Source organism: Rhipicephalus microplus, chromosome 2, assembly GCF_043290135.1.
Source record: "Rhipicephalus microplus isolate Deutch F79 chromosome 2, USDA_Rmic, whole genome shotgun sequence".
In the NCBI taxonomy this organism is placed as follows: domain Eukaryota; kingdom Metazoa; phylum Arthropoda; class Arachnida; order Ixodida; family Ixodidae; genus Rhipicephalus; species Rhipicephalus microplus.
Genome location: NC_134701.1, coordinates 148,658,927 through 148,680,089, shown reverse-complemented (window position 1 = coordinate 148,680,089; position 21,163 = coordinate 148,658,927). Strand labels below are relative to the sequence as shown.

Below are 21,163 nucleotides of genomic sequence, written 5' to 3'. Positions count from 1 at the left end.
GTTCGGCACTTTCCTAGTTCTCTCCACACGTACTGCATACTGTGTCTACCCCTTCATCTTTGGCCCTGTATGTCTTGATTCACAGTGCTCCCGTATTTTCCTCAAACAGTAGAGAACTATCCCGAGGAGAGACGCTGCAGGCACCGAACAGTGAGGAAGAAAAATATCGGCTCCCGCTCTCAGCATCTGTTTCCGCCAGTTAATCAATGTGTCTCATTGAATGGATTACATCAATCGACGCATAACATCGAGGAGAACAAGGCTACATCAACTTTCTGTGGTGGGCGAACTTTTCGTCATTTTACGAGACCTTTTGTGCCGACGACGCCATGCTTGAGGTAGGCCTAGGCCGAGCCATGTCAATGCCTCACGGACGCGCCCCAAGTGGCGTTCATCGGGGGCGAGTGGCCGCGCGTTCAACATGCAAGTAATGATGGACGGGGAGAGCATATCTTCCGATGAGTGTAGCAAAGAGTACGTGTGGCAAGCAGCAGTTTCCAAGCGAATGTCGACCAAGTCCGCTGCTAGTGGGGACTTAGACGGAGATGGGCCTAACACGGACGCGGCGTCTAGAACAATCGAGAAAGGTAATCAGGTCAACAACAGAGTCACCAGGGTGCCCCGCATGCCTTAAATGCCTAAGGATAATTTCAAGGTTATCCTGTGACCACATGGCGGCATCAATATTAGCAAGAATGGTTCCACCAAAGTAGGCAAAGCCATCATAGAAGCTGCAGGGTTGGGCTTGGATCAGACAGCGTCAGACATCATCTGCCCGAACGTCAGCCAGAACTTAATGGTGGCGAGTACACCGGAGCGGGAAAATGCTGAGAGGTACGTGAGAATAAGATCAATAGACCTGGGTGGTTGCAATGAGGTAAACCCCATTGAGGCTGCACCAGACGATACTTGCAAAGGAGTGATAAGAAACATTGACATCGCCGACGGGCCGGCGGAGCTTGAGAGAAATATTGTCAACCCAAGAAACCCCTTGGCGCTTGCGGCTAAAAGAATTAGGAATACCGGCACGGTGATCATCGCCTTCAACGGTTACGAGATTCCAAATTTCGTCAGGTATGGTCCGATCCTGATGAAGTGTTCACTCTACAGAAAAAAAAGATCGATATATGTTATGCTTGTGGCTGACTGGGTCACAGAGCTGACGTGTGCTCCACCCCGGAAGAGACCGTGTGTAGAGGATGTGGCGATATAAACGTGATTAAGGAACACAGGTGTCAACCCAAATGTGAACTTTGCGGTTGTTCACACCCCACGGCGGGCTAGGTGTGCAGACAGCGTTACACAATTCCCTACGTTGTCAGGAGAAGAAGAAGTGAAACAGCAATGGCAGCCAACGCTGAAAAGGAACAGGTCGACAATCCGTTGAACCTGCACTCATCCGAGCTGCACTCCACAGCATCAGCTCCAATGGACGGCTCGAAGCCAACAGCAGCATCTCACGGTAGGTCCAGGTCTCGAAATCGCTCCCGATCCAGAGGAAGCAGTGTATCTAGATCCAGAAGAAGGAGTGTATCCAGGTCTAAATTCGTGGTGAGGTCTGGAAATCGGAGTCTATTGATCAACCCAGAATCTGAAGGAGGCATTGGTTCGACGTGGGCCGACAAAGTGAAGGGATTGGCAATGACGGACAAGGCGCCAACTACCAGAGGACAATGTTCCAAAAACAGACGACTTGCCTGAGCCGATGGTGCGCGAACCGAACCGGTAAGTGTCATGCCTTGCGACTCACCCTCAGAGCAAAATAGAGAAATATATAGGCTCAAGAAAGAAAACTAAGAGCTAAGGGAAGTGAACAAAAATATGCTTACAGAATTAGCAGAAATTAAAAAACTTTTAAAGGAAACTAAGCAGGCTGAGAACGAAAACACGCCAAAGGAAACGTTAAATTCCGCGCCTGTGGGTGACGGGGCCATGTCGGCCAAGCGCAGAGCCATCGAAAGTAAGCTGAAGAATACTGAAACACACATTGAGGAAATGAAACAAACACTAGCCTCATTTGAAGATAAAATGAAAATGATCATGGACAGCGTCTCACAGTTGACGATGAGTGTAGGACAAATGCAGAGTACAATAAATGATCCTACGGAAGGGCTTAGGGCATGTAGCGAAAGAGTGAAAACTCTTCTAATGATGAGTATGTCCGGCAATGACAGAGCGTAGTGTGGACCATCGTTCCACGCAGCCCCCATGATTACCCAGGCAGGGGATACGAACATCCAATATGGCCCACACTAAAAGAGTATTTCGAGTGTGGCAATGGATTTGCGGGGGGTACAACAACAAACGTGCCACACTCCAGCAGTATATCAAATCACTACAACCTAAGCCGGATATAATAGCACTCCAAGAAACTGGGTACGGATACGTCACGCTCACTGGGTATAGAGCTATAGAGTGCAAAAACTATAGTAGAGGCTTATATGTGTTTGTAAATAGGCAGCTGACACACATCTCTCACTATCTAGGCATTCGGGACAAGACCTTAGAGTATCTCATGGTGGAGGTATTAGTGCCGGTCTCATACAAATATCAAAGATGCAACTGCTTATTTGTCCTCAACATTCACAGTAACCCAAAGCACTATAAGCAACAGTTAAAGATAATTTGCGAGAAAGCTACGAAACTTGCGGAAGCTAGGCCCCTAATCATATTAATGGACTTTAACGCTTCTCATGAACTTTGGGGATATACTGCTACAAACCCCAAAGGCAGGAATCTATGGCATCATGCTGACGAGCAAGACCTGGTATTGAATACTGATAAAGGGTATCCCACAAGAATCGGTAATTCGTTCTGTAGAGACACCACACCCGACCTAACCTTTGTCGACAACGTAGCGCATCCCATACGAACAAATACCGGTCATAACTTCGGCCGGTGATCACTATGTTCTCGAGGTTAAGCTGGAGGTTGAGAAAGGCCGCACTCGAGAATTTGAGGTTGTTGATTGTGATGTCTTTCGCAGAATTAAAACGCAAAGCGACCCAAATGCTGCCAAACCAAGCCTCAAAGAGGGGTGCGAATCCATCAGGAATGATGTCAAATCAGCCTCCAGAAAGCTTCTCACTGACGCTAACGTCGAGGACATTGATTCTAAACGAGCCCACTTAATTGAAACAAAGCAGGCCATTACTAAAAATGGTGGACTCAATGACTGACATGTAAAATAAGGAAGAAAATAGCAGAACTGAATAAACAAACGAACGGCTCTGCACCAACCTATGTAAGCAACAGTGGGATGAATTTTGTGAAATGATTGATGGGCAGATCAGGAACGACAAAGCATGGAAACTTATTAAGCACCCCCTAGACGAGCAAGGCACCAAGTCCAACCAGAAACACTGTCTTGCCCTGGTCATAAACACAGCCTTTGAAAATCAAGACATTGAAACAGTTACTAAACTTTTAGAATGACTGTCAGTTGGGCTTGTTGGTAAAGGTTCATGATGAAACAAGCGCAAAAATACACACACTCAAAAAGTACACAGATAAGCGCTTATTAGCAACTGAAAATTTTATTTTGAAGCGAACACTTATAAATACATCACACGCATGTACGTCATTCCCGACTTCCCCTGTCATCATCAACAACGTGGTATAACAAAATATGCACGCGCCCACAACCGGAAACAAAGACGTGTCAAGAACTAAGAAAATGCGAAAAAACAACAAAATAAAAAAAAAAACAAAGAAAAAAACGTAACACAGTGAAAAACACTGGGTTATGTGACGTCCAAAAAAGCAAATTCCGCATCTGTTAGTAGAACTGACGCTTGGCACGCCAGTAAAGCATGGCAGGAGGTACGTTGAGTGCAAAAAAGATGTTGTATACGGAACTCCTTCACGTGTGGAAAAGAATACCTTGGTCAGACGGGTCGGTGCATAAATGTGAGCCTTCGTGAACATGAGAGTTCACTAAAGAGGGCCCCTTACCCACACTTAGCGATGCACTGCAAGGAGTGCACCTGCCAACCGAAATTTTCCGACAAACGAATAATTGACAGGCACAACAAGCGAACGACGAGAGAAATAATGGAAGCGTATAGATTGAGGAAAAGAGAGGACAGTTGCGTCAGCCAAGCGTCAGTTCTACTAACAGATGCGGAATTTGCTTTTTTGAACGTCACATAACCAAGTGTTTTTCTCTGTGTTACGTTTTTTGTTTTTTTTTGTTTCTTTCGTTTTTTATCTTTTTTGCTTTTTGTTTTTTGTTTTTTTTACATTTTCTTTTCTTAGTTCTTGACACGTGTTTATTTACGGTTGTGGACGCGTGCATATTTTGTTATATCACGTTGTTTATGCTAACAGGGGAAGTTGGGAATGACGTACATGCGTGTGATGTATTCATTAGTGTTCGCTTCGAAATAAAATTTTCACTTGCTAGTAAGCGCTTGTCTGTGTCCTCTCTGAGTGTGTGTATTTTTGCACTTATTTCATCATGAGTTATTAAACAACTCATAGACAAATACCTACCAGTCGCTAAGGAGCCAGAACGATTTCTACGATCGCAATACCGGGGAGCCCCTCAGCCGGAGCTAGATCGACCCTCACTTTATCTGAAATCAGAAGGGTGTTGAGTGAGTTAAACAGAAAGTCTACCCTGGCCCAGATGGCGTCATCAACAAGTCACTGAGGAATCTCGACGGGCTCGCTATTGAATCACTGACTGATTTTATTAACAAAGCATGGAATTCGGGTGAAGTTCCAGATGAATGGAAACTTTCTCAAGTCATACTAATACTGAAACCGGGTAAACCTTCAAGTTTAGAGAACTTGTGACCAATATCGCTAACATCATGTGTAGGAAAAGTTGCCGAGCATGCAATGCTCAACAGGCTTAAGGATTTCTTGGAGGGCAACAACATATACACCTACAATATGTTAGGTTTCAAATCCTCACTATGTACTCAGGATGCTATGAAGCAGATTAAACACGACATGCTAGACGGATACTCTAGAGCTACCACAGCCATCCACGGACTAGACATGGAGAAAGCATTCGACAACATTAGGCACAAATACATCCTTTAAACGATAGAGGAAATCGGACTTGGATCGAAAATGTATAATTACATAAAATCTTTCTTAGGGGCACGTATGGCGAGGTTAAGGGTAGGAGACACCAACTCAGACGTGGTTCAACTGGGTGATTGTGGAACCCCTCAAGGCTCGGTGATCTCTCCCGTCCTCTTCAACTTGTGCATGATCGGCCTGTCCAGGGAACTGAGCAATATCAGCAACATTCACCACACCATCTATGCTGATGACCTTAGTATATGGTGTGCTGGTGGTAGTGAAGGACAGGTACAGGATGCACTCACAGAATTGGCGCAGACGGTGGAGGAATACTTGAAGCCCAACGATCTCAGGTGCTCCCCACAGAAATCGGAGTTATTACTTTACAGAAAAGAGAAAGGCGGAATACCTAGGGCTGGAAGCCACTATCCGAAAGTGACATACATATATTAACCGAAAACGGGGTAAATATACCACAAGTCGACACGATGAGGGTACTGGGCTTTTTTGTAGACTCAAATGGCAGGAATCACATGGCGCACAAGAAAATTGTCTTCAAGACAGAGAATGCATACCGTATGATCAGACGACTTGCAGGGAGACAAAAAGGCATGAAAGAGGACAATCTTATCAGGTTCATCAACTCTTCCGTGCTATGTCATATTTCATATGCGGCTTCTATGTAAAACTGGACACAAATCCAACTAAACAAGCTCGACGCGGTGATCAAGAAAGTTATCAAGAGTGCACTGGGTCTCCCGCTTCGCACCAGCACTCAAAAGCTGCTCAAGTTAGGGGTACACAACACGACTAGAGAAATTGCGGAGGCTCAAGAAAGGTTACAAATATCAAGACTCTCTACAACTTGCACGGGAAGATCGATCCTCGATAGAATCATGATCAACCCTGTCATCGACCAGGAGATATACACCAAGTTACCACAGGACTTTGCTGAGAGCATCATCGTTGCCCCGTTGCCAAGAAATATGCACCCATAGTTCAACGTCACCAGAAGGGTAGCCCGGGCTAAGACTTTATTGAAGAAGTTGGATAAAGAAGGCAGCGGGGCTTGCTTAGTAGACTCCGCCTCATATAAAGACCGAAATAAGTTCGCCGCGGTAGTAGTTGAGCACGAGGGCAGGTGTACCAACTGTGCCACAGTTTTCACTTCCAAACCGGAAGTCGCAGAACAGGTTGCTATTGCGTTGGCCCTGATGAATGATCGATACACCGAGATATACAGCGACCCAAAACCAGCCATCAGAGCCTTCAGAAAGGGCAAGATCACACCACAAGCAGTTCAAATTATTTCATTTTATTTCATTTCATTTTAAAACCTTAAAGACCCCACTAGGGGGTGTTACATAAGGGTGAATGTAGAGAAATTATACAAAAAAATGATAACCATGTATGTTAATTGCGAGACAGACAATGTGTTACATTTTGTAAAAATAAACTCGGGCAGGTAATGGTGGCAGTGCTGTGGGAAAGGTCGTTCCATTCAGATGATTCCCGTGGAAAGAAGGAGGCAGAAAATGTCTTGGTGTGGCTGCCTGGACGGGTGACTTGTAGGGCATGGCCTGTGCGTTGAGATGTGCAGGCTGGAGTGGTGATAAAGTCCGGTCGGTCACGTGAGCTGTAATAGAACTTATGGAACAGAGCTAGGGTGGCAATGCGACGACGAAGTGCAAGAGTTGATAGAGATGATTCTTCTTTCAATGATGACACACTGACATGATATGAATATGATGAATGAATAAATTGTACCGCGCGGTTCTGCAGTGCCTCAAGTGAATTTGTTAAGTAAGCCTGAGGTGGGCTCCAAATGGCAGCCGCATACTAAAGCTTTGGCCTGATAATAGATTTGTAGGCTAGAAGTTTCAGGTGTTTGGAAGCGTGGCGTAAATGACGTTTCAGAAATCTAAGTGATTTGTTAGCACCCGCTATTATGTTACTGACATGCGCACACCACGTTAGATCATATGACAATGTTACACCTAGATACTTACAAGATTCGACTCTGTCCAAGTCAACATTACCGAGTGTGTAAGGAAAAGTTAAAGGGTTTTGACGACGTGAGAAAGATAATGATTTGCATTTAGTTGGGTTAAGTGTCATGAGCCAATGGTCACACCATGCTTGAATAGAGTTAAGATCCTGTTGAAGTGCTTGCTGCTCAGATGGATTAGTAATAGTGCGATAAATGACGCAATCATCGGCGAACATGCGAATGTGACATGAGACGTGCAAAGGTAAGTCGTTAATGTATATTAGAAACAGTAGAGGACCTAACACTGAACCTTGGGGAACACCGGACGTAACTGGAAGAGGGTTAGAAACACACTCATTAACAAAAACTGATTGGGAGCAATTCCTCAGAAATGCTGCAATCCAATTAGGAACGTTAGGATTAATGTTTAAGCTAGAAAGTTTAAAAAAAAAGGAGCTGATGAGACACTTTATTGAACGCTTTAGCGAAATCTAAAAAGATGGCATCAGTTTGCTGGTTACAGTCTAAGTTTAAGTGTAAATCATGTAGGAAGTTAGCTAGCTGAATTTCACAGGATAGACCTTTGCGAAAACCGTGCTGTGAAGGATTAAAAAAAATCATTTAGGTCTAGAAAGGTCACGATTTGTGAATAAATGACATGTTCGATGATTTCGCATGGTATACTTGTTAACGGGATGGGACGATAATTAAATGGTGACTGCTTACTGCCAGATTTATGGATGGGAACAACCTTTCCCACTTTCCAGTCATCGGGCAAGTGACCTGTTGAAAGGGATTGAGAAAACAAAAGGCACAAGAAAGCAGCCGAAATGTTCTTAGTATGAAGTAAAAACTTCGAATTAATTTCGTCAAAACCAGCTGATGATGTTAACTTGAGACGTTCTATGCAAGATAATATGCCATCAATTGAAAATACAATGTCAGGCATTGGTAGTTCGCTAGTTCGCTGGTAATACACCGAGATCTTAAAACAATCGGAGGCATGGCATGGTCATTAGTAAATACACTTGCGAAGGCGGTATTAAATACGTCCGCACATTCTGCGTTACTTATAACATCATTGTTTTCATTAGCTAGTGTTATCGTGTGTTTTTGTTGTGGGTTAATCACCCGCCAAAATTGCTTAGGATTTTGTGTTAGCAGACAAGAAAGGTCATTGTTAAAAACTTGTACTTAGCGTTTTTTAGTGCCGTGAGGTATTCGGTTTCCACTGAGTAGTACTTATCCCACAGAAGTGGGTCGTTGCTCTGTTTAGCAGCTCGGAAATATCTTTTTTTCCTATTTTCTAGTCGCTTCAGTGATTTGTTGAACAATGGTTTGTTTTTGTTAGCACGGAAACAACATACCGAAATTTACTTCTCAATTAGCTCTAGCACTTTGCTCTTGAAAAGCAACCAGTTTTCTTGCACTGGATGATTACTAAATTGCGTCTCAACTACCGAAAAAAAGCGGGTTACCTCGCTGTTGATAGCTTCATAATTGACCTTATCATAGAGTCGAATTGTTTTTTTTTGTAAGTTTCACATACTAGCGGGGCAAAGTTAAAGGTTGCATGAACAACCTTGTGGTCGCTTATTTCCCTTAAGAGTGGTATGGATGTCATAGAGTCGGGGTTGTTTGTTAGTATCAAATCTAGGGTCTTTGACGAGCTCTGTGCGACACGCGTTGGTTCAGTTATCTACTGCGAGAGGTTGAAGTTCAGACACACATCCACAAAGTAAGTTGCTTGTGGGCTAAAAGTTGCGTAGTTATGCCAGTCAATGCGAGGATAATTGAAATCTCCGAAGAGAACGATGTCAGCGTTTGGATGCACTCTTGTAAGAGTGTTTAGAATGCTGTTCAGTTTGCACGGGAAATTGGGGTTACTTTGGGGTGGCCTATAGCAAACGCCTAAAAGTATGATTCACGGTACCGCGCGACAGATGACCCATAATATTTCAATGTCCGAATCGATGTGTAATACTGAAGTTGATAGCTGAAGATTCACTACCACAAGGACCCCACCCCCATGTCCATCTGTGCAATCTTTGCGATAAATATGGAAGTTAGGCAGGTCGGCTAAAACTTCATCGTCACTGATGTTGCTATGAAGCCACATTTCAGTTAATATGAGCACATTGCTAGTAGATGATAAGACAACATTTGATACAAGCTGACGTTTCGGCAAGGGGCTGCGAATATTAGTAAATATTACAGACAATGTAAGGTTAGCCCGAGGAACTTTGCTATGATGGGTCTTTTTTTCTTTTACAGCCCGTTGATTGCTATTTGAATTCTCTGACAGATTACAAGACTTCGTCATAAATATATTTCTTTGAGCCAATAGAAAGTGTTTTGCAAGACAGTTGAAAGCGATCAGATTTAGTTTTGGCAAAAGCAACCAAATGCTTACGAGCGCTTCTGACTGAGCGGGAGAAGTCCTGTGCGATACTGTAATTAGTCACTTTTAATTTTCGAGCATTAGAAAGAACAGGTTCTTTCGTTTTGTAGAAGCTAAACTTAACGATGATGGAGCGACCGTGCTCGATTGGGTGACGGCCTAGTCGATGAACCCTTTCAATTTTTTTTGGATTTATTGTAAGGCCAAGGTGGTCACGACAGTGCTGATTGACCAATTCTTCGGTTTGGGTGTAACTTTCTGAATTACTAGGCTCGGGCAGGCCATAAAATACCAAGTTGTTTCGCCGGGATCGATTTTCGGCATCGTCAAGACGTGTCTCGAGTTCGAATACTTGGTGAGCTGTCTGGACAGTGTTGGACTTTATGTTGTCTATTTCTGTGCGAAGCAAAATAAGGCTCTGACAATGTTTTTCAACATCATTTATCCGCTGACTCAAGTGGGCGATAGTTTGATTCGTGGTTAGAAGTTGGTCTTTCAGGTCACTTACTTCTGAAATTAGTTTGGACTGACCAGCTGATAATTTATGCAATTCTTTGAGTATAGCGGTTGTGTTAGGACCCAGATTTGACTCGACGTCGCCCGATAACATGAGCAAGGAACGAATGACGTCAGCACACTCAACAACAATTAAAAAGCAGCACCGTGGCCTCGGCAGCTGTAGCAAAAAGTAGTTGCTTGATTTCTTTGAGAACAGAGCGTACGGTTTACTAACCTGCATGGCAAAGGTAAGCGGGTTATTGCTCAGTGCTGTAGCACAGCTGTCTAGCCCACGAAGTGCCGCGGTAGATCGTAGCTCTTTTGTAGGTGACAAACAGGTTGATGTTCCAGGCGATGCGATCTCTCACGGTGAAGCGAGGACCGAGTGTTCGAGGGTTAGCGCCATCTGGTCGGTTGAGGTCCTGGCTTCCGGTTGAGTAAGGGGCGTTGTTCGGCAGAAGGCTTGAGTTTCCCAGTCATTTTCTTGGAACCGGCATGTCGATGCTGTCTCGGTGGTGGCGAACGATAAGGCAGGCAACAGCACGCACGAGATAGCAAGCGTGAATACCTGCATGGAAAAGGTAAGCGGGTTACTGCTCTGTGCTGTAGCACAGCTGTCGAGCCCACGAAGTGCCGCGGTAGATCGCAGCTCTTTTGTAGGTGACAAACAGGTTGATGTTCCAGGCGATGCGATCTCTCACGGTGAAGCGAGGACCGAGTGTTCGAGGGTTAGCGCCATCTGGTCGGTTGAGGTCCTGGCTTCCGGTTGAGTAAGGGGCGTTGTTCGGTAGAAGGCTTGAGTTTCCCAGTCATTTTCTTGGAACCGGCATGTCGATGCTGTCTCGGTGGTGGCGAACGATGAGGCAGGCAACAGCACGCGCGAGATAGCAAGCGTGAATACCTGCATGGAAAAGGTAAGCGGGTTACTGCTCTGTGCTGTAGCACAGCTGTCGAGCCCACGAAGTGCCGCGGTAGATCGCAGCTCTTTTGTAGGTGACAAACAGGTTGATGTTCCAGGCGATGCGATCTCTCACGGTGAAGTGAGGACCGACTGTTCCAGGGTTAGCGCCATCTGGTCAGTTGAGGCGCTGGCTTCCGGTTGAGTAAGGGGCGTTGTTCGGTAGAAAGCTTGAGTTTGCCAGCCATTTCCTTGGAACCGGAATGTCGACGCTGTCTCGGCGGTGGCGAACGATAAGGCAGGCAACAGCACGCGCAAGACAGCAAGCGTGAATACCTGCATGGCAAAGGTAAGCGGGTTACTGCTCCGTGCTGTCGAGCCCAGCCATTATTAGTACACAGGCCATTGATACACAATACATATATTGGTTCCCAGCGCACCTTGAATCACTCAATGACATTCCCATGAATCCAAATGAAGAGGCCAACAGCGTTGCCCACGAACTTACGGACCGGGACGCTTTTACGGTGGCTTTGATTCTGCTGGATTCGAAAATTTGATGACATATAATGAAATTACTAAACATTACTACCTGGGGAGGAGAGAGTTTGCACCCCCTCACAGTAGACTAAACAGAGAACAAGCGGTCACACTTATACAATTACAAACAGTTTTAGTACTCACCGGCACTAGTAAAAGAATGGTACCATATAAAAGATTGATGTTGTTTGCAAGGCATGTAAGTAAAAAGTATGCACGCTTGATCATGTGCTCTGGGAATGTGCATCACTTGGCCGTGGCATTTCCCGCGAATGGTTTACAGGAATTATAAAGTCTCACGATCATATCCCCCAAGTCCTGGCTACCCGGTACGCCCTCGACAGGGCTAGGAGGCTTGACTTCCCAGTCCCAACGTGAGATAAGCCAGGCAGGTGGCTATACCTGGTACAGGACGTATAAATGAAGTTGCTGCCATCCATCCATCCAACTACCCCGAGTATTATCATAGATTCTTTCCTTGGCACTTTCCTGCTTAAAGGTTTGATAGATATCTAGTGCGGACTTCTTAATCATGCCAATTCTCCACATATTGGTCTCAGCTTCGCCCCGCCATGGTGGTCTAGTCGCTAAGGTACTCCGCTCTTGACCCGCAGGTCGCGGGTTTGAATCCCGGCTGCATTTCCAACGGAGGCGGAAGTGTTGTAGGCCCATGTGCTCAGATTTGGGTGCACGTTAAAGAATCCCAGGTGGTCAAAATTTCCGGAGCCCTCGACTACGGCGTCTCTCATAATCATAAGGTGGTTTTGAGACATTAAACCTCACATATCAATCAATTGGTCTCAGCTTCCTTCACCTTCTTCTTAACCGATAATTCTTTTTGGTTTGGGCCCTCTGCTGGCTTCTAAGTATTTACCTGTCACTTTTCTGGTTCGCTTCTCCATTTTGTATCGACATTCTTCATGTACAAGTAGCTGAATACCTTCCTAGCCCAACGCTCCTTCCCCATTTCTCTCAATCGCTTCTCAAATTTTATTTTGCTGCTAGCTTCCCTGCCTTCAAATGATGTCCATCCCATATCACCTTGTACTCCCTTATTTGGTGTATTCCCGTGAGCTCTTAACGCAAGCCAACCTATTCCACGTTGCATAATTTCGAATCTTGCCTGAACATTTGATCTCATGCGCAAGACTGCATTGACAAACGTCAGACCAGGAACCATGGCCCCTTTCCATATTCCTCTCACCACATCACACCTATTGTAATTCCAAACTGCCCTGTTTTCATCACCACTGCGTTCCTGTTACCTTTAGTCGTCACGTATATTTCATGTTCCCTTAGGTACTCGGCCTCATTGCTTATACATACGACCAGATATTTGTATTTATCTGTTATCTCTAGCGTGACCTCATGTATTCTAAGCTCACTACCTTCATTGTCATTAAAAATTATGACTTCTGGTATTCCTTACTGAATCTGAAACCTAACCTATCTCCCATATTACCGCATATGTCCATCAATCTTTGCAAATCTTCTTAGCACTATATCATCTGCGTGCATCAATGCTGGTAGTGCCTGTTCAATTAGTTTTCCTTGTTTGATGAATGAGAGGTTGAAGCACAGTCCACTTTCCTCTACTTTGACCTCTAATCCTTGTAGGTACATCATGAATAACAAGGGCGACAGAGGACACTCCTGCCTAAGCCCCCGTTTTACCTCTGCGGCCTTGGATACCTGTTTTTCCCACTTTACAACTGCCTTGTTACCTTCATAGATATCCTTTAAAAGATTAGTAAATCAATCTTCCACGCCTAGTGTGTCCAGTATTACCCACAATTCACCTTGAACCACGCTATCGTGTGCTCCCATGATATCCAAAAATGTTAGCCACAAGAGCCTGTGTTCCTTTTCTGCTATTTCTATGCACTGCGTCAGTAAGAAGAGATTGTCTTCCAACCTCCTGTGTTTACAAAACCCATTCTGCAGTTCCCCCAGCACCCTCTCATCTTCTATCCATGCCTGCAGTCTTTTCTTTATATTCTGCATCGCCAGCCTGTAGACCACTGATGTCACTGTTATAGGACGCTAGTTGTTTATGTCAGCTTTTCACAGGGTAGTCAGCCAGTCTGAGAACTGGCTTATCTCCCTGTCCTTCCTCTTTCAATCCTCCTCCTCCTTTGTCCCCTTTCCTTTATAGATCTTGCTCATCCTGCTAGGTTTCCAACCATCGGGGACTTCACCATCGATCATTATTTCACTCACTGCCTCTCTCAAAACTTGCTTAAACTTCGGACCTATTGTCTTTATCAGCATAATTGGAATGCCATCTGGGCCTGTTGATGTACGGCTAGCAACCCTCTTCTCAGCCATTTAACACTCTCGTTGTGAAAATGGAGCCATTGCGCCACTTGATTCATCCCGATATAGAAGCATATTCCCCATATAGAAGAGCTGCCATCCAGTGGACATTCCAAGGAATAAATGAGAGTTGGCATAGGAACACTTTCTTACGGCTTGCGCTTTGTATCTACTCTCCACCTTTAACCACCTCGAATTCATGGTATATACTAGTCCATTGTATTCATGGCACTGCGGCTCAACGCTCGCTAAACCTTTCTAAAACCAAGGAGGTTACGCCCAGTTAGTAACACGTAGCAACCCTTTCTTGTCAGATAGTGCTCAATGTACATGCCAATGGCTGCTAAGGGGAAATGAGAAACAGGAGAATTTGGCTTTTAGTTAACGCGCACACTGCAAATTTTTATTGTTCAACAAGGCACACACGAAATCTCCCACCGGCACCACCTTGGAGGTCAAAATGTAGGACTAGTTACACACTACTAATACGAATATTAGGGACGAACGGGTACCGCTATAAGGAGCTTCGCCCCTTAAGAGAGCTCCCGGGGAAACGGCCAACTTCTCGACGCAAGGGAAGACCATATGACCAGGTTTTACTACATCAAGACGCACTCCCGGTTAAGAGACTGGTATGCCCATGCCATCACGCTGTGCTAAACAGGATCCAAGTGGTATGCTACAGTTCGTTATAAAAAGATTTGTGCACAAACCGTAAGCTCATGCACGTCACGCACCCAAAAGATACAAGTGAATGCCTGAGGTATCCACGCCTAATCACTGCCTGCTAGTGACAAGGCTTACAAGAGAATTCAGACAGTGACGATCTATACGCCTATTATACCACTGTTCATCTGCTGACGCTGAAAAACCACACTAGTCAGCTCAAACCTGACAGCCAAACTCTGAGCCGCCCAGAGGATCGAGGAAACCCCTTCAAGACAAGGTCTCGCCTGCGTCCGTGAAAGAGCTCAGGCCCCCTGAAAGCGCAAAACTTCAATGTTTTTGATTCGGTAATAATTATTGGTTTCATCTCCAAACTTGTTCGTTCAGAATAAAGAGAGGCCTGTCCTACACTTTCCCAATGACTTCAACTAGTGCTTTAAAAAATATGCACATTGCACGTACAGTGGAAATTATTGATGTGCGAAGGATGATTGAGAACTTTTTGATATGTCACTTTATAATTAGCACAACGTTACGAGGTGGAGGTAAATGATTTCGTACATGACTTATGTGTCATAATTATCATGTTTGGATGTGCCGTTTACCTTCGTCATCTATTCACGTCACGTAATACCATATTTAGTATATGTGGAAGTAGCAAAACAACCGCGAGCACGCTATGAGCGTGGTATGTTGTCACGTTCTTACATGACACGCGTGTCAGGATTATCAAGTTTCTGCCAGTCATATATTTCGTCATCTATTTACGTCACGTAACACCTGATTCGGTATATGTGGATCCAGCAAAACGGCGACGAGCGTATAATGAAGGCCCCAATAAACTCCACTGCAGCGTTGACGCGCGCGTACGCTGGGCAGAGCGACGCTACGTTAGTAAAACGCGAGCACTGAGACCTGGCGCAACCAGCGTCTGTCGGCATGGCCCGACGGCAACCGGCGCAATATGCGACATGCGGCATTTCACGCCGGTGCCATATAGTAACATTACTCTATGCCAATGCGTTACCCAGACAACACCGCGTCTCCCTCTTTTCATGACGAAGAGACGCCGGACGCGCAGAAAGGCACGTGCGTCAAACAACGCAGCGCGGCGCGCGCGTACGCGTATATGGCAGGACCGCCACATGGCGTGGCAACGTCGGCGTGAGGCGATCTATGAACCCTGGCGAGCCCGCACACCGCGTCATGTCGAAATGTATTGGTCCCTTGGCTGTGTCTTGTAGTCCTGTTCTCACATGACAAGCATCTAATGATTATTATGTTTGCACCATTCACATACGTTCGTCATCCATTGGCGTCAAGTAATACCAAATTTGGCATATGTGAAGCTAGCAAAACGGCCGCGAGTGCATCATGAGCGTAGCATCTAGTCTTGTTGTTACATGACACGCATCTTATTTTTATCATATTTGCACCAGTATTATACGTTCGCCATCTATTCACGTCCCGCAATACCAAATTGGTATAAAATAAGCTAGCTAAACGGCCGCCAGCGCATCATGAGCGTGACATGTAGTCATGTTGCTATATCACACGCATCTCATAATTATCATGTTTGCACCAGTCACATACCTTGGTCATTCATTCACGTACTGTAATAGAAAATTTGGTATATGTGACGCTAGCAAACGGCCGCAAGTGCATCGTGAGCGTGGCATGTAGTCATGTTGTTACATGACACGCATGTCATTATTTTCATGTTAGGGTTTGTCGCTTGTGTTTGCCATGCATTCATGTCATACCCCACCAGTTTTGTAACATGCCTTGTGAACAAAATCACCGCAGGAGCTGGAGGACCATGAATGGTAAATCATCACATTTATGACATATGTGTCATGATTTTCATGTTATTGACTAGTTAAATATGTTCTTTGTATAGTCACGTTATGCCATACCAAGTTTGGTATCGATGCCGTTATCGAAACGGCCAGTGGAACTAAAAGTCGAAGGCGGCTAGATAGATAAATAGATAGATAGATAGATAGATAGATAGATAGATAGATAGACAGATAGATAGATAGATAGATAGATAGATAGATAGATAGATAGATAGATAGATAGATAGATAGATAGATAGATAGATAGATAGATGCGCTCAAAGTCGCTGAAGTTCGTTAAAAATGCTTCACATTTAAAAAGATCGCTTCCGAATATGATACTGCCTAATGTTGATTCAAAGCGCAGCTTTCTAGCTATTTTTTATTTTACGACAAAATAAGGCATACAGTTTGAGAAGAACATATGTGTCGCCAATAGAGAGAAAAAAAAGAAAGGGACAGAAATCACCGCGAATTCACGGAGTGAAAGACGATGAGAGGGGCGAAGTGTCCGTCAGTCTGTCCATGCGCCTTCCGCCCGTTCCTTCGTTCTTGCTTCCGTCCATTCGTGCATCCGTCCGCCGTCTATGCGTCCATTCTTGCGTCCTTCTGCGCACCCACCCCTGCGTTTGTTTGTGCAACCATCCGTCCGTGCATCCGTGCATCCGTCTTCCCATCTGTGCGTGCGTGCACCCATCCGCGCGTCTGTCTGTGCGTCCATTCATGTATCCACGCGCGTTTGCGCCCATCCGTCTGTGCGTGCGTCTGTCTGTTCTCTGTCTGTCCGTCTACACGTCATGCATTCATTCGTTAGCTAGTCTGTCTGTCCATCAGTGCGTCCGTTCATCCAGTAAATGCTCTAGGTACAGGCATCTTGCATTTTTTCATTGTATATTTACCATATAGAAGTACCGCCGTCCGTGCATCCGTCTTCCCATCTGTGCGTGCGTGCACCCATCCGCGCGTCTGTCTGTGCGTCCATTCATGTATCCACGCGCGTTTGCGCCCATCCGTCTGTGCGTGCGTCTGTCTGTTCTCTGTCTGTCCGTCTACACGTCATGCATTCATTCGTTAGCTTGTCTGTCTGTCCATCAGTGCGTCCGTTCATCCAGTAAATGCTCTAGGTACCGGCATCTTGCATTTTTTCATTGTATATTTACCATATAGAAGTACCGCCATCCAGCCGAGATTCCAAGCACTAAACGAAAGGTGGCTACACCTACTACTACTAATACTACTACTACTTACTATTCATACACCGCCGACGCATGACCCACAGATTAAGGAGCTTCACCCATAAAAGAGAAAGCACCCGCACGCTGGGCCTGCTGTTCTTATTCTAAATTCGTCTTACTTGTCTACGCTAGCCAAACACGCGCCCGCGCCCGAGTTCGTTCCGTCTAGGTTAACTCAGTCACGCTGCGTGCATGCAGTCTTGCAAAAGCTAGCTCCTTTCTGGTGGCGGTCATCTTTCCAAAGTTGAAAACGTGCTGATGACCTCAGCGATGAACCACCCTAGGCAAAACTGACACCTCTGGCATCTGGAATTGGCTGCCTCGAAGAGGCTGGTCACGACCATATTACGTCTTGCATTGAAAGGCAGGCGTTGATCACTTCGGTGAACGCAATTGACTATGTTGTGGTGGTCATAACATGGTTACAAGGTGAGCAGGAAAATTCTTGTGTAACAAAGCACACCTGCGAATTAGAACAGGATGCGATACCTGATTGTCGTGGTAAAACGCAGAAATCTGTGTGCTACCATCAATGCAATCTCCTTTTTAGTGGCCACGAGAAACTAAGATGCTCTATTGTAGTTTATTACCGTGGCATCAAGATGGCTTAATGAAAATACGGGACCGTCGCAGGAATATCTGCAGCGGTGATGCCCTGGGTTCTGCTAGTGAAGTACAAGGTAGTCCCGAAATTCACAGTGGTTAGATCCATTGCCGACGACGTGCGGACGGCATCCCTAGTCGTAGACGTATACTGGTGAAGTAGTGAGAAGCCGCAGAGGAGGCCTAGATGGCGTCCTCGAACGGTGGTGGCAGTGGCGGTAGGCGAGCTGGTGCCGAAGCGGCATGGACGCTATCGTCAAGCTTTGCTTACCGCGGCTACACGTTGGCGGGTGCCATAAACGAGGACTCATATGTGTAGGACTTCGTTTTCGTCGACTGCGCCTTTTAAAGAAAGCGAGAAGAACAAAGAAAAATATTGGCAGCATATCCACGGAGTGAATGATGGAGAGTGGGGCGAAGCATTCATCCGTCCATTCATTCTTGATTACGTCCGTCCATGTGTCCGTCTGTGTGACCATCCGTGCGTCCCTCCACCCGTCCGTGCATGCGTCTGTTTGTGCGCCCATCCCTGCGTTCGTCCATGCATCCGCCCCTGCGTCCATTCATGCGTCCATACTTGCATCTGTCTGTGTGTCCGTTCGTCCATCTATCTATTCAACCCTCCAATTACCACCATCTCGCGTCTTTTCATCATATATTCCCTATATAGAAGCACCACGATCCAGCGGAGATTCCAAGGACTAAACGAGAGGTGGCACACGCACACTTTCTTACGGCTTGCGCTTCGGGTCTACTTCCCATCTTTAACAACCTCGAGTTCATGGTATGTACTAGTTCACTGTATTCATGGCACTGCGGCCGAACGCTCGCTAAACATTTCTAAAACCAAGGAGGTTATGCCCGTCGAGTATAACGTAGCAACCCTTCCTTGTCAGATAGTGCTCAATGCATAAGCCACTGGCTGCTAAGGGTGAATGAGAGACAGGAGAATTCGGCTTTTAATTTTTGACGGCTTGCGCTTCGTATCTACTTCCCACGTTTAACCACCTCGAGCTCATTCATGGTATATACTAGTTTTTTGTATTCATGGCACTGCGGCTCAACCCTCACTAAACCTTTCTAAAACTAAGGAGGTTACACCAAGCGAGTATAACGTAGCAACCCTTTCTTGTCCGATAGTGCTCAATGTACATGCCAATGGCTCCTAATGGGGATCGCAGCGTGCACGTTAACTAAAAGCCGAATGCTCCTGTCTCTCATTCCCGATTAGCAGACATTGGCTTGTACATTGAGCACTATTTTTATTGTTTAACAACGCACTGAGGAAATCTCTCACCGGCACCACCTTGGAGATCAAAGTGTTATACTTGTTACACACTACAACGGCTACGAGGGACGAACAGGTGCCGTTATAAAAAGCTTCGGCCGATATCGCCACCAAGAAATGAAATATAAGGCTTAAATGGACACCCCAGGCCACTGACACGTACCGGATGCATACACGCTCTTGATTGTTTTAAATGCGAAGCATTTTTAGAGAGATTCGGCCACTTTGAGCGTATCTATCTATCTATCTATCTATCTATCTATCTATCTATCTATCTATCTATCTATCTATCCGCTTACGTTTGGGCGCTCGTGGTCACCCCCTTAATTTGGTGTGAAGCAAAATTAGCATGTGAGGGTAACAGGGTTTGACGAATATGACGCGCTGGTCAAAACGTGAATAATTTCAGAATCTCATCGAGTACGTGGTCAAACACTCTCCCCTTCCCCCGGACAGTGACACATAAACACGGGCGGGTATGTGCCGCTGGTGTGCGGGTATGTGCCACAGGTGATTGACACTTGGGATGTTTCCAGGAACGACGAGAAAACAGATGGGCAATTTTAATGCATGATCGTTAATAAATCAGTAGCGTGGATCTGACGAATGCAAAAGAATAAATATCAAGATCCCAGCTGGAATCAAACACAAGCATGCTGCGTGGCCATGAAGCATTTTACCGCAGAGCTACGCCAGGTCTCCGAACTACTTTTGAAATTGACGCTAAGCATCGTGAAACGTCAATAGTGATTGCAGTGCTGCCTACCAAATTTCATAAACATTACATATGTACTCCTTTGATACAGTCGTTTCGTCAGATCAACGTCAATTGTGGTTACTTGCTATGCGCTGAAGTTGATTTTATTAGAATTGTCCCGAAGCCTACATCGTCGCGAGCATCGGCCCATCATATCAAGCTTCCGGTGTTGCTCATACGCATAATCTAGCTTTATTTGTTGCGCAAGTGCTAATAACTGGTAATATAAACATCTGCAACTCTTCAAAATATGTCTGTGCGTGCAACATTTGTACATATATTTATGTTAATTTCATGATGTGTCGCTCAATAAAAAAGTTGCTACACGGTCACCTTCCCTCCGCCTGCTTCGCATAACGTAGATTCTCATGCAGGTACGTGGGATCTGCGGCATGTTTTCTAACAGTGTCATTGTGATCGTTCCTCGCTCTGAAGTCATGTTGTTTTGAGGTGTCTACAAATAATCTGCCCTCCGTCAATAAGATCAGTGGAACTGCTGCGTTTTTGTGCACATATGTCTCGCCATTTCCACCTTATTTTGTTCGTGCAGTTTCAAGCTTTGCTCAATTTCTTTATGGATTACTTTATATGGTGCCTTGCTTTTGAAATCTTAATAAATAAGATGTTAAAGACGCTGACGATGAACATCTTGCTAGCTTTGCTCGCTCTTGCTCTTCTTACGTTTGCAACAATATAATACACGACAGGAGATTTTAGCGTATTCTGCCAGCAGAACAGCGACCGAGGCAAAAAGAGACGAGTACGTCAATAAAGACATCGTAATCGGCAAGGTCCTTTTCTTTTGCAAAGCCACATCCCCGGAAAAAATCCGTGTTCATTTGAAAGATTACTCCGAACTCTTCGAATTTGAATGAAAGGACAAAACGAGAAAAAGTACAGCATTTCTCAAAATCACAAAACACTCATTTCGACTTAAATTGAAATGTAAGCTAAGTACGTGCCCTAAAAGAACGTAGGCATTAGCCAGCGAAAAACGACGAGTCACAGCTCGTTTTTCTATTAAATACTCTGAATAGACGGTGACGGCTCGCATATAGCCGTATCCCTGAATATTCTGTTCGAAATGGCTTCTGTC

The 21,163-nt window shown here is 45.2% G+C and overlaps 1 protein-coding gene across 1 annotated transcript in view; it reads right to left on the bottom strand.

The window, feature by feature from the left end:
* Positions 1-10,623: 10,623 nt before the first annotated feature.
* The window catches only part of LOC142792083 (uncharacterized), a 181,919-nt gene continuing 171,379 nt past the window's right edge, over positions 10,624-21,163 (bottom strand). The window contains exon 2 of the mRNA XM_075885594.1: positions 10,624-10,827. Within this exon, the coding sequence (XP_075741709.1) occupies positions 10,624-10,827 (204 nt within the window). The remainder of the gene's footprint in view (positions 10,828-21,163) is intronic.